We start from the raw sequence: 14112 nt of genomic DNA, 5'->3' as shown, positions 1-14112 counted from the left end.
TATGAGAGCTTCCTTGGACTCAGGGGAGGTACCCATAGACTGGAAATGTGCAAATGTGACCCCAATTCACAAAGGAGGATCAAAGGCTGACACAAGTAATTATAGACCTGTGAGCTTAACTTCTGTTCCAGGAAAATTAATGGAGGCACTGGTTAAAGAAGCACTGCAGGATCATTTAGACAAGACTTCAGTTATAGCTCAGACACAGCATGGTTTTGTTAAGGGGAAGTCTTGCCTGACCAACTTGATTGGATACTATGATGCAGTCACAAAAGAACTGGATGCAGGGAATAACTTTGATATTATATACTTGGATCTTAGAAAGGCTTTTGATACTGTTGCACATGGAAGACTGCTACACAAATTGGAGCAGTGTGACATTGGAGGCAAATTGCTGCTATGGATAAAGGGGTGGTTGAGGGGGAGAAGACAGAGAGTGGTAATCAATGGACACTGCTCATCGTGGACTAATGTTATTAGTGGAGTCCCTCAGGGCTCAGTGTTGGGTCCATTATTGTTTTCTGTATTTATAAATGATATTGATGATGGTATATCAAGCTTAATGTCCAAGTTTGCAGATGATACAAAGGTTGGCAGGGTTGTCAAGGACACTACTGACACTATGCTGCTGCAACAGGATCTGGAAAGGTTGAGCAGATGGGCTGAGAGGTGGCAAATGAAGTTTAACATTGACAAATGTAAAGTTCTACACATGGGAAACAGCAACCCCAGAGCAACGTATCAACTCTGTGGTACTACACTGACAGTGGTAGAGAATGAAAGGGACTTGGGGGTGATTGTGCAGGCAGATATGAAGTTCTCTGAGCAGTGCAGACGGGTTGCAAGAGTAGCTCATGGACTATTGTCAATGATATACAGGAATTTTTCCAGCAGGGATAAGGAGGTGATTATTCCATTGTATAAGGCAATGGTCAGGCCACACCTAGAGTACTGTATACAGGTCTGGAGGCCTCATTTCAAGAAGGATGTAGAGCTGCTGGAACGAGTACAGAGAAGGGCAACAAGATTAGTGAATGGAACAAAGGGGTGCTCTTACGAAGAAAGGCTTAAGTTTTGCAAATTACAGTGTCTGGAGACTAGGCACCAGCGAGGTGATCTGATAGAGGTGTATAAAGCCTTGAATGGTTTAAGCATGCTCAATGCTGATGGGATTCTTCCTCTAGCTCAGAAAAATCACCTGAGAGGGCATAAATTCAAATTGAGGAAAGACAGATGTAGGATAGACGTGCGGAAATTTGCCTTTAGCCAGCGGGTGGTTGGTTGGTGGAACAGACTGCCATCCCTTGTGGTGGAGGTTGATAGCCTAAATAAGTTTAAGGCTCAGCTGGACAGGTATTTTGAACGAACAGAGGGGTGAAGTGGAAGTGGGTTTTTTTTTTTTTTTTGGCTGATGCTGCATAAGCTTGCTTTCTTGCATCAAATGCCTCTACTAATGCTAATGCTAATTCTGCAAATTGCAGTGGCTGGAAACTAGGCACCTGCGAGTTGATCTGATTGAGATATATAAGGCCTTGAATGGGTTGAGCACATTGAATTGTGATAGTATTCTTTCTCTTGCTCAGATTATGAACCTGAGGGGACATAAATTCAAATTGAGGAAAGACAGTTGTAGAAGAGATGTGCAGAAATTTGCCTTTAGCCTATGAGTAGTTGATTGCTGGAACAAACTTCTATGTGTCGTTGTGGAGGTTGATAGCTTAAATTAATTCAAGGAGGAACTAGACAAACGTTTAGAGAGAGAGAGAGAGAGAGAGAATGGACATTCAAAATTGTGTTTTTTTTTGGTTTTTTTTTTTGTGGCTGATGCTACATAAGCTGATACACTTACTTTCTTTCATGACATGCCTCTACTACTACTACATGGTGCTTGGGTAGGATTTGATCAACTATCAATGAAGAGGCTTCCTTGTATTAATGGAACGGCAGTGTAGATTATTTATAGAGAATGATTTGTACTATTTCTGTAATTATTATATCAGATGACACATTAAATTAAATAAAAAATAATGTACACTTAACTTAGAAATTCTCTTCTATATCACAAAAGATCATGGAGTATGACTCTTGCCAACTACTTTGTGAGAGACCTGCATTTGTGATTCAAAATGGAAACTGGCTTTCTCTGCAGTAAATATTAGCTGAAACTATTCTGGCATAGGTTTAACTTTAGTTTAACTTAAGAATGTTTAGTCACCTTAATTTTGAGGGTTCAGTGTCAAACAACATTAACTACAAAATCATTTTGTAGTTAATCAACAACAAAATCATTTTGTAGTTGATGTTTTTGTAACTAACCAAAAAAAAGTCATTTGACATTTTCTTGGATTACTGGAAATGTACTTACTGCCTAAGCTAACTTATAAAGTACTACAGAGATACAGTTCTATGACATAATATGCATTGTTATTTGTATAAAGTAAAATTAAAGGTATCGCAAAAAGAAAATGCAATTTTGTAGTTAATGTTGTTTGACACTAAACTCATGATTTAGTCCTTTTAAATCTGTTATTTTCCATTAAAATTATCATACATTTTTGCAAGCTGTTTCTTTAGCATTAACATTAGTAGAGGCATACGATGCAAGAAAGCAAGCTTATGCAGCATCAGCCAAAAAAAAAAAAAAAAAAAAAAAAAAAACCTCCCATTTCATCACTCCATTCATTCCAAATGCCTGCCCAGCTCAGTCTTAAATTTATTTAGGCTATCAACTTCCACAACAAAAGATGGAAGTCTGGTTCCGCCAATCAACCACCCGCTGGCCAAAGGCAAACTTCTGCACATCCATTCTACAACTGTCTTTCCTCAATTTGAATCTATGTCCCCTCAGGTTCTTAATCTAAGCAAGAGGATTCTTCCTCCCATCAGCATTCAGCTTGCTCAACCCATTCAAGGCCTTATACACCTCAATCAGATCACCTCGCAGGTGCCTACTCTCCAGGTGCTGCAATTTGCAGAACTTAAGCCTTTCTTGGTAAGAGCACCCCTTTGTTCCCCTCACCAATCTTGTTGCCCTTCTTTGTACTCGTTCTAGCAACTGTACATCCTTCCTAAAATGAGGCCTCCAGACTTGTACACAGTACTCTAGGTGTGGCCTGACCATTGCATTGTACAATGGGATAATCACCTTCCTGTCCCTGCTAGCAAAATTCCTATATATCATTGACAAGACTCCATGACATGCCCTGGCGCCCGTCTACACTGCTCAGCAAACTTCATATTTGACTGCACAATTAACCCCAGGTCTTTTTCACTTTTTTCACCTGAGTGTAGTACCACACAGTTGGTACATTTCTATAATTATATTTCTGTCTAATTATGACTTTTTTCAATATAACTTGTCATGGTTTTGTGCAGCTTATCTTTTGTTTTATACATTTTTGAGATGGGACCATCTCTTCTTTAAAAATTATAAAAGAGATAATTGAAAATGTGATGATTATAACAAAATGCTATCTGATTTTTAAACAAGGGCATAGGGGAGGATATATTTTCTATCCCCAAAAAATTGTTGGTAATAATGCAAAAAAAAGGGATGCGATGATCATTTCAAAAATGTTCCACCTTAACAGTTGATTCACTTTTCAAAATTTTCAACAAAGGCATAGGAGGAGTATATCCTACTTCACATGGTTCTCTGGGTAACATATATACTGTATTCAAAGTGCCTAACGTTCAGTTCTTCATTCATATAATGGAAAAGGAAATCACAAATGTGATTATCAAACAGGCTTTTGCCTATGTGAACTGTAAATACTAGGAGTTACCACATCAGATGAATAGTCTAAAATAAATTGAACCTGTTGATATTTTAGACTCTTACAGTAATAATATATATAAATAATATGCAAACTACATAACAGTATTTTCTTAGTGAAATTTTGGAAATATTGGAGATGATTTAATTAGGAAAATACAAATGAATAAAGTGCCAATATTTTGTGTTTACTTCTAGACCACTTATAAAACTTGCTGATAAGCTTTTACTGATTGGCCTTCTGGAAGATTCTGATCTCGAATGGCTGTTAAGGTTAATAGATCCTGAGACGTTTGATCCTGAATATGATTCTGGTAAGTTTTGCTATATTCTTTTGGACTGTTTTCATTAGTCCGAATACGTTTGATAAATAGTATTTCAGGCTTTACGGTCAAAAGTAAAAAGACTAAACTTATTTTTCCCTTTATATGTATTAGTTATGCTTTTAATAGCTCCTCAAAATCAACCATCCATGCAATATAATGGATTATTCTGCATTTTAAATGTGTGCTTTATGAATTTCATTGTAGTATGGGAATGGTTAAAATAAATAATTAAATAAATAAAATTTTAAAAAATATATAAAAATAATTGTCAAAATAGAGATATCAGGATAGTGGTATTGCATTACAATAATAGCAGTTATACTTCTCAAAAAGGGAAATACTATTTATTTGTTGGTTTATTTGTGTAAATTAAGCAAAGCAACTCATTGCAGTTGTAGCACAAACTGAGATAAATGGCTAACACAAGAACTTTAATATCCTCTTCATTTAGTTGGATATTAATTTTTTTTCAAATACCAAAATGAAAGTTGAGTATTTTGAAGTTAAGCTGATTTCATCAGGAGCAGAAATAGAAACATGGCAGTCAGTCAAATTCTGTACAGAAAAATTGGCATTTTTCCTATAGACTTGATTTCTATATCTGAAATGTATGAGAATTTGTTATTGAGATATTTAAGAAGTTGATATAGGTCTAAAGGATGAATGATAATATTCGTTTTTGCTATTTTTTTATTTTATTTTTTTGCTGTTTACATAATATTTGTGAATTTAAATTATTTTCTAATCAATGTCAATAATTATGGAGTCTTTCCTATGGGAAGTACTCTTGCAGAATAACATTTGTTTCCATTGAAATAGTTATCTGCTTTTCCTATCATAGAATTTAAGTTTCACCACTTTCATAATTCATCAGTTTTTAATTGTTCTTTTTAGGAGGTCAGTTTTGAATTGTTAATAAGGTTTTAAGAGGCAAGGTACAATTCTTGATGAGTATGAATGAAACTTAAAAATAGAATTTCTTGAAAGGTACCGACTGTGTATTAAAGCCATAACATTCAGTTACTCTTTGTGAGTTTGTTTGCTCTATTCACATTTCATTTCCTGTTATTACTAATTACACTGGCCAACATTATTTTTACCTCCTCTGATATATCAGCTGTTTGTAGTCAATTTTTATGAGTAGATTTTTAAATAATCCTTAAAATTTCACATTGCAATTTATACAGGTTTTTATGTTAACACATTATATGTATATCTTAATACAATTTAGAGAAATTGAAGTGACGCTAATCTGTTGTATTACCTGCAAATAATGGAAATGGTTTCAAAAATTATGCATTCTGAACATATGCTGTTTATATGTTTATCTATTGCATATTGTTTGTTTCTTCTGTGTTTTTCTTACTATCGTTAAAATGTTTAAGCAGAAACAAAGGAAGTGTCTGACTCACCCTTGCAATTTCTGCTTTGTATGTTTAGATGATTTACAGCCAAATATCAGAGAAAGAAAATCTACAGTATTACTAAACATGCATATTCTTTCTACTTTGGTTTCAAGATTGCTTATCAGGTCAAAATTTGGGCTATGCATCATAGAATTTGTATTTCCTGTAATAGAATGCTGTATTACCTGCACTGCACATCTGAGGATGGCTAACTAGGAAAATTAAAAGTGTGCCTTTTTCTGTTCCTGTGGTGTTGAGAGAGCCATGCGACCACATTGACGATTGCTATGTCTGCAAAACAAAAACATCAGGTATATCCAGGAAAAGCAAGCACAGCATCAAAATCCTAACATGTCACCTGTAATAAGGCCTGTTCTATGTGATGAAGACCTGTCAGTACTAGATCATCCTTCATACCATGGGATAAAAGAAGCAGCAATGAATATAGCAAGGATTATTGTGTTGCAGACTTTGTTGGACTATCCACTTCAACATATTTGAAGTAACAACTAGTAAATTATAATGCACTGCAGTTAATTAAGAAAGAAGAATTGAATGACTTGGTTCATATTTGAACTTATTTAAAGAGAAAGTAGACCTCCTTGATTCTAGGTTACAACAGTGGAAATTACTTGAAGCAGGAAATAAAAATTACAGTATATCAAAAATTTCACAAAGTGTTTTTAAAATATTTCTTTATGGAAGATAGTATATGTTTCTAGAAAGATAGTGGTCTTCTGAATGAACTGGGCGTTGAACACAGTCCTAATGAATGACATAAATTGATGCCTCAAAATTAAGTTTAAAACAACGTTGGCTTCATTTTTCAACAACGACAGTCTTAAGGTAATTGGACTGCATACTGGTCTGCAGGGTGCTTTCACAAAATACTGCTGTTTTCTATGTTTGTGGGACAGTCATGCCACATAAAAACATTATATCATGTAGAATGGGAACATGTGAAGAGTTTTTAACCAGGGAGAAGTAATATAAAATGTGTTCCACTGGTTGAATAAAAAAATATTCTTCTACCTTTGCATATAATCTTGGATTAATAAAGAATTTGGTTAAGGCTCTGGACAAAGAAGGAAGTGGATTCTCCTGCCTAAGAGAAGTGCTTCTCGATTTAACAGATGCAAAACTGAAAGGAGGAATTTTCATTGGGTTTCAAATAAAGAAACTCCTCAAAGATTATGTATTTGAAACAAAGCTACAAGATGCAGGATGGAAACATAATTTTTTTGGCCTCAGCAGATTAATTTCTATTGGAATCTTTTACTCCAGATATGTGATGATTTTTTTTTTTTTTTTTTTTTGTTGGCCAGTGTTATTAGTTTTTGAGCCACGAATCATTCCAGCTCATATTTCTCTGAGAGCCACACTTCACCTGCCATTGATCAATGTACAGATTCATAGTTTGGCCACCCCTAGCCAATTTGTCTAATGAAAAGAAACAAATAAATGAGTATTTTCTTTAAATTGGAAAATCATTGTAACAGTAACAGTTCTTTCCATAGGTTAAAGTTTGTCTTTATTTATAGTATGATTAATTTATTTATTGGAAAGAAATGGATGAATAAATGAATAATGTTTTCATGATTAATTTTATCTCAGAAAATGAGAACCAAGTGAAAGGACTTCTATCAATGAATCTTGCTGAAGGAGTTAAACTGCAAATGTGTTATTTGCTTCATCATCTTTGTGATTTGCAGCTGAGACACCGTGTTGAAAATATGATTGCATTTTGTGATGATTATGCTTGTGATATTCAGAGTGTGAGTATCTTCATTTTATTTTTCTTCTCTTTTTGTTGTATTTATCTGAATTAAATATGTCTAATATGAGATATGCATATATCAGATCTTGTTTTAGAATAATATGACTCAGTATACAGCCACTCCCTGACTTACGCAATACTTAACTTACATAAATTCGACTGTACGTAAATTTTGGCTGGCCAGTGCAAACTTAAAAAAATAATGGAAACGTATTTTGCATCCCACAGGAAATAAATGGAGAACCCGACTAGGACAGCAAAAATATGTAGGCAGCATAACTTCATAAGGCAAGTGCCTTAAAAATAGTACATACAACATTCTTTGTACTCCCATCCCTGCACACTGATGCTCCCATCCCTGCACACCTATGCGACCATAGTCACCTGATCGTCTACTGTCATCAGCAGTTGTCCAGCAGTGGGTGCCTCTTGGTTGATTCTGATAATGAATTAACAGAATGAATGCTTACTTTATTACTGTTTCAGATCAGAGACCTGCAGTTGTGCCATCAGTGTTCTTTTTTACCCCATGTCAGTCTTCATCAGTGTTCTTTTTATTTCCGTGTACTGTACATACTTATTACAATGATGAAGGGAAAAGTGACCAAAGGAAAGTGCAAGTGGTGACAGTGCTAGGAAATGAAACAAAATTGATTTAGAAATGAAGATGAAGATGAAAATGATTAAGAAGTATGAAGCAGGACAAAGTTTGTCATCTATTGCATAGGAATTAGGTCTCACTGCTTCAACTGTGATTAATATTTTAAAGGACAGTGCGTGTCCTTGGTTAACATGTTAAAGGATCAACACATTTAAGATTACAAAACAACAGTAATTACAAAACAACATTCAGGTGCTATATCGGAGATGGAAAAGCTACTGATAATATGGATAAAAAATCAGATTCAGAAGCAAGTGCTCCTGAGTCTCTAATGGCCATTCAAGCAAAAGCAAGAAGTATTTATGAATATATTAAGGATAAGTATGGCAAATCCCAAACCAAATTCAAGGCAAGCAATGGGTGGTTTAATAGGTTTGAGCATTGCTCTGATTTCCACAACATTAAAGTATGCAGTGAAGTCGCCAGTGCTGATTCTGCAGCCGCAGAGAAATTTTGTGATGTGTTGGAAAAAATTATTAATGAAGGCAGCTATTCAACACAGAAAATTTTTAATGCTGATGAGACTGCTCTGTATTGGAAAAAAATGCCAGATTGCACATACATTGCCAAAGAGGAAAAGACGATGCCAGGTTTCAAGGCTTCAACAGATAGGCCAACGCTGTTGCTTGGGGCTAATGCAGTGGGAGATTACAGATTGAAACCACTTGCTTCTGTACCATTCTGGAAATCCTTGTGTATTTAAGAGCATCAATAAAGCCACCCTACCTGTGCATTTCTGATAAAACCAGAGAGGTTGGATAACAATATCTCTCTTTGAGAATTGGTTTAAATGCTGCTTTATTCCCGAAGTTGAAAAATATTGTAATGACAATGACATTCCTTTCAAGATTTTGCTTCTATTAGATAATGCTCTTGGACATCCTACACACCTAGATGATTTCGATTCGAACGTGAGAGTTATATTTCTACCACCAAACACGACTTCACTCATCCAACCTATGGATCAGGGTGTTGTTTCAAATTTCAAAGCATACTATTTATGCACAATATTTGCTCAGGCATTGTATGCAGTAGATGTTGAGAAAATTGTGATGTTAAGAGACTTTTGGAAAGCTTACAGTATTTACCTGCCATGTTAAACGTTAATGAAGGCTTGTGTGGAAATTACTAAAAGTTGTTTAAATGGCATATGGAAGAAAATATGCCCACAGCATGTGGGCATATTTTCTTCCATAAAAGGATTTTAAAAAGGCTTCAAAGGATTTTAAAAAGATGAATCGTATTTAGAGGTTATGGATAAGATTGTAAAGCTTGCACAACTACTTCATTTGTTGGAGGTTGATGCCAATGACGTGGAGAAGTTAATAGAGGAAGAAGAGAAGGAATTATCTAATGAAGACCTTATTGACTTGCAGCATGCAGCAACGTTTCATCACCAGAGAGATGACAATGGCATTTCATGAAATTACATTGGCAATAGCGAGGTTTGAGAAGATGGATCCCGACAGCGAACAATTCTTAAAAGTTAACAGAGGAATGAATGATATGCTTTCTTGCTACAAAGAAAAGAAAATAGATAGCCACTGTCCAGTCATCCATTAATATGTTCATTCGTAAGGTTGAGTGGCCGACTCCTTCTAAATCTCCACAACCCTCAACCTCTCTTTTGAAATTTGTGAGGCATCTCGACTATTAACGTTGCCGAAACTGCTACCACAAGTGGTCAACATTACCAGCTGCTGTAGGTCCAAGCCCCTAGGCCTTGATCAATGCTCTGTCAATGCCATTATGCCATCTATCTTGTGCTTCTTATATTATTTTTGATTATAAGGTGTTTGTACTGGCACTTGTCTTAATCTTTTTATTGTACATGTCAAAGCACCCTTTTGTAATTTTTCCTGTGCATGAGATAAAAAATTGAATAAATGATTCTATTTACATGTTTATTGAACATTTCTTTTTTGCTTCAATCAAATTCGGTGCTCATAGTTACAAGTGCTGCATAAACATTTAGGAAAATTCTGACTTACATAAAATTAAACTTGCATAAAGTTCTGCGGAACACAACCCTTACGTAAGTCAGGGAAAGGCAGTACTGTATTTACTAACCATACCCCATACAGATAGTTTAATACGATAAATTAAAATTTAATACTATAAAATGTTATTCAACCTGAAATCCCTGTAAGGTCTTATTAGTAAGTAGGATATGGACAGAGGAAAATTATTTTTGACCTCTTTCATAATATTTAATTGTTTAATGTGGTCATTATGAACAGTTTAAATGGAAATAAAATATTTCTTGTTGCAGTTTTGGTTTAGTGTTAAGGGTTCAGTTTAGTGTTAAGTGTCATTTCTTGGAAATCAGCAAACATATCTCATTTTTTATTTAGATGTTAATTTCACACCTTTTTTGGTAATATGGGGTACTGCCATATAACCATTAAAACAAAACCAAAAATAAAAACCAACCCTAAAACAAAAATTTAAAAAAATCATTATACATGTTGGGCATAGCCTCTTTCTTCATATACAAGCAAAGGAATGAGAAAACTGGATTTGCTATTTATTACACTAATCTCATATTCTGGAGGCACTTCTCCATGAATTCCCTTGGTATTACACTAGTCTAAATAAAATACACTGCTCCAATGGAAAAGTATATATTGATTTTTATTTAGTGTATGTTTTATATTTTAAATGAATTTTTAAATACAATAAAATAAAGTATAATTTTTTTATTTTAATTTTTCAATACACTTTTTAAATAAAAAGCAATATACTTTTTTTTCATTGAAGCAGTGCTTTTTATTTAGATTAGTTAAATATCAAAGCAAGTTCTTTGTTTGTTATTTGGTTTTTAGGAGCATTAGCAACTAAGGCCATATTGCTCCGGGGATATGCGGTGGTCATTGTCTGACCTTTCCGCATCCTCCGTATTTGGTGGTCACGGGCTCGAACCCCAGTCTAATCAAGAAGTGTGTGCTACGCACTGCTGCTGCTCCTGCCCACCTGGCTACGGAGGCGCCAAAGCAAGTTGTGGCAGAGTGCCTACACAATATGACATCATTGTGCAAACCCAAAACAGCAACCAAGAAATTATGCACAGAAAGAGGCTATGTCACCCTCTGAGTTGCCTGGTTTTTGCCAAGCTCCGTAGCCTACATAATCAGAGTCTTTTCTCATATGGTCATCCTTCTCCTGATCTCACCATTTGTGTTGCCCGTCTTTTGATCCTTTCAAGAAGCTCGATGTCTTTTTTCAGATGAAGTCTCCATACTTGAACATAGTATTCCAAATGTGGGCAACACAAATGGTGGGATTATGACCTCTCTACAGGATAGTGTTTGATATAACAAACACTATCCTCTCTACAGGATAGTGTTTGATATATCATTGATAGGGTGCCGTGGTACTTTCCTGGCTACCTGTTTACACAGTTCAGAAAACGTCATATCTGCCCAGATCCCTTTCCTCCTCCACTGTTTTTAATTCAACCCCACCAAGTGTATAATTTTGTGGATTCCTATTCCCCAAGTGTAAGACCTTGCATTTAGCAGCATTAAAACCTAGCTGCCACTTCTCTGTCCATCTTTGAAGTCTGTTCAAGTCATCTTGAAGGAGCTGCTTGGCACTTATCATTAACAACCCTGCCAATCTTTACGTCATCCGAAAATTTTGACATCATGCCTTCTATACCTTCATTGATGTTATTTATGAAAATGAGAAGCAACAGTGGTCCAAGAATGAATCCTTGAGGGACCCCACTACTGACAATACACCAATCTGAAGAATATCCATTAATCACAACTCTCTGCCTTCTGCCCTGCAGCCACCCAGCAGTCCATTTTTGAATCTTACCAGTGATCCCAACCTGTTCAAGCTTTTACAATAACCTCTCATGAGGGACCAGGTGAAATGCTTTGCTAAAATCCAAATAAACTATATTGAAAATATTCCCTAAATCCAGCTCATGAGTTACTGTGTCTGATCCAGTAGTGAATCAGATTAATTGATTGAACCAATGCTGTCCCAATGAACTTCGTTTCATTTTTGTTCACCTTTGCTATGAATGAGCCTTTTGCATTTATAGAAAATTATTGATGTTTGTGGTATCTGTTATAGTTATGGAGTCAGTGCTGCTAACCTCAAGCTAGATTATAGCTTCCATCAGAGGAGCTGCAATCTAACTTATGGGTCAGTTCATGGACTTTTATATATATATCATATCATTTCAGCTTCAACTTAACTGCAAAAATTGCAGTTTAAATTGAAATATTAAAAATTAAATGAAGCAAATGCATTTAATACATACTGACATTTCATATTAGGCATATGCATTGATGTGTAATGAGGAATGTCATTGCAAGTCAAAAAATATATAAAACTCTGTTGTATTCTATATTAAATCTGTTATATCAAACAAAATAAAAAATCTACATAAATAGATTATAATAATACATATGATCTATTAAAAGTTCTATATTTTAAGAAAAGCAGCAATATACTGCTTTGCACACACTCTGAACAAACATGCTTCTGACGAGTAATGAGGTTATTAAAAAATATCAGAATTAACATAATATCTGTTTTAAACAGGAAATCTATTTTTAAATAAATTGACACTACATTATATAATTTCATATTAAATTGCTCTAAACTAATATGAAATTATGCAATGTAATGTTGATTTATTAAAAAATCTTTCTATTGTTTAGACATACAGGTTTGAAATAATGTGATACTTGAAAGAAGGTATCCACACACACCATTTTAAGATAGGATTAGTATAAAACTTAAGAGCCCAATTCTATATCAGTAGTAGCAAAAAAAATGAAATTGAAATTCATTTGAAGTTTTTACTAAAAAAAAAAAAAAAAGAAGAAAAACATCAAATAGGACTTGTTTGAGTAGGATGGGGTATCATAATACATGATAACATATTAGTTAAATAACAATTTTTTAATATTCTACTCTACTTTTATCTACAGGATCAACTGAAAAGATATATTGATATTAAGCAGTCAGATTTACCATCTGCTGTAGCAGCAAAGAAAACTAGAGAATTTCGTTGTGCACCTAAAGAGCAGGTCAGTTTTAATTTTTTTTGCTTTTTCCAATGTTTCTTAATGGTTCACATTACTACTAATAGAAGTAATGCCCTAAAATACCGTAATTTATTATATACAACTGCTTATGTATTAATGGATGAAATTAATTAAAAAGAGGTGTGGATGTTGAAAACTGGTTAAAATTAAATTGCATAGAGAAAAGTGCATCTTTCTCAATGCTCATCATATGGCTTTGACTATATAAAATCACTGTTGAACCACCATATTCTACCTTTCACTATATAAAATCACTGTTGAACCACCATATTCTACCTTTCACTATATAAAATCACTGTTGGTCCAACAGCGATTTTATATAGTGAAACCCATATGATGAGCATTTGAGGAAGGTGCACTTTCCTCTGTGCAATTTAATTTTAAACAGTTTTAATATCCATACCTCTTTTTAATTAATGTCATCCACATAAGCAGTTGGGAGATAAGTTCTGGTATTTTAGGTTTCCGATATTTTTATTGTCATATATTCTTCGGTTTTATGTAACAGTTATATTGTGATGTTAATACAGTGCAGTCAGTTTTTTTATTTTTTATATTTTTATTGTTTGAATTAATATATCAAGTAATTGTTACCCATTATAGTTATGGAAGGACATTATGTGGTTGTTTTCCATGAAGATCAATTACCATATTTCATAACTATTCTTTTACCACGTGAAATTAATAATGTAGTTAATTAAGCTTATAGCCCAAACCACTATACATTTAAGGTGACATTTCAGGCATCTTACCGATATCCATCATTGGACCATGCTGCTGACAGGCTCCTGCTTGCTTATGCTACCAGAACCAGAACCGGACTATGCACATCAGGTTCTGGTAGCATCAGCAAGCAGGAGTCTGCCAGCAGAATGGCCCGATGATGGGTATCGGTAAGATTGGTGATGGGTAATGGTAAGATGCCTGAAACGTCACCTTAAATATATAGTGGTTTGGGCTATAAGCTTAATAAACTATATTATTAATTTCACATGGTATAAGAGTGGTTACTAAATATAGTAATTAATTTTCATGTTACCCATTAATTTTGTCAATAAAGGGACTGTTCCAGTATTTCATAATTTCTTCTGCTGAGTT

General features: G+C 34.5%; 1 protein-coding gene across 1 annotated transcript in view; it reads left to right on the top strand.

The window, feature by feature from the left end:
* RyR (Ryanodine receptor) overlaps positions 1 to 14112 on the top strand; it is an 841404-nt gene that overhangs the window by 216725 nt on the left and 610567 nt on the right. Inside the window, exons 30-32 of the mRNA XM_090376454.1 lie at positions 3974 to 4089; positions 7122 to 7282; positions 12898 to 12996. Coding sequence (XP_090232580.1) covers positions 3974 to 4089; positions 7122 to 7282; positions 12898 to 12996 — 376 coding nt within the window. The remainder of the gene's footprint in view (positions 1 to 3973; positions 4090 to 7121; positions 7283 to 12897; positions 12997 to 14112) is intronic.

The sequence above is a fragment of the Mastigoproctus giganteus genome, chromosome 6, assembly GCF_048544385.1.
Source record: "Mastigoproctus giganteus isolate SK-2022 chromosome 6, ASM4854438v1, whole genome shotgun sequence".
Lineage (NCBI taxonomy): Eukaryota > Metazoa > Arthropoda > Arachnida > Uropygi > Thelyphonidae > Mastigoproctus > Mastigoproctus giganteus.
This window is presented reverse-complemented; position numbering and strand designations above follow the sequence as displayed.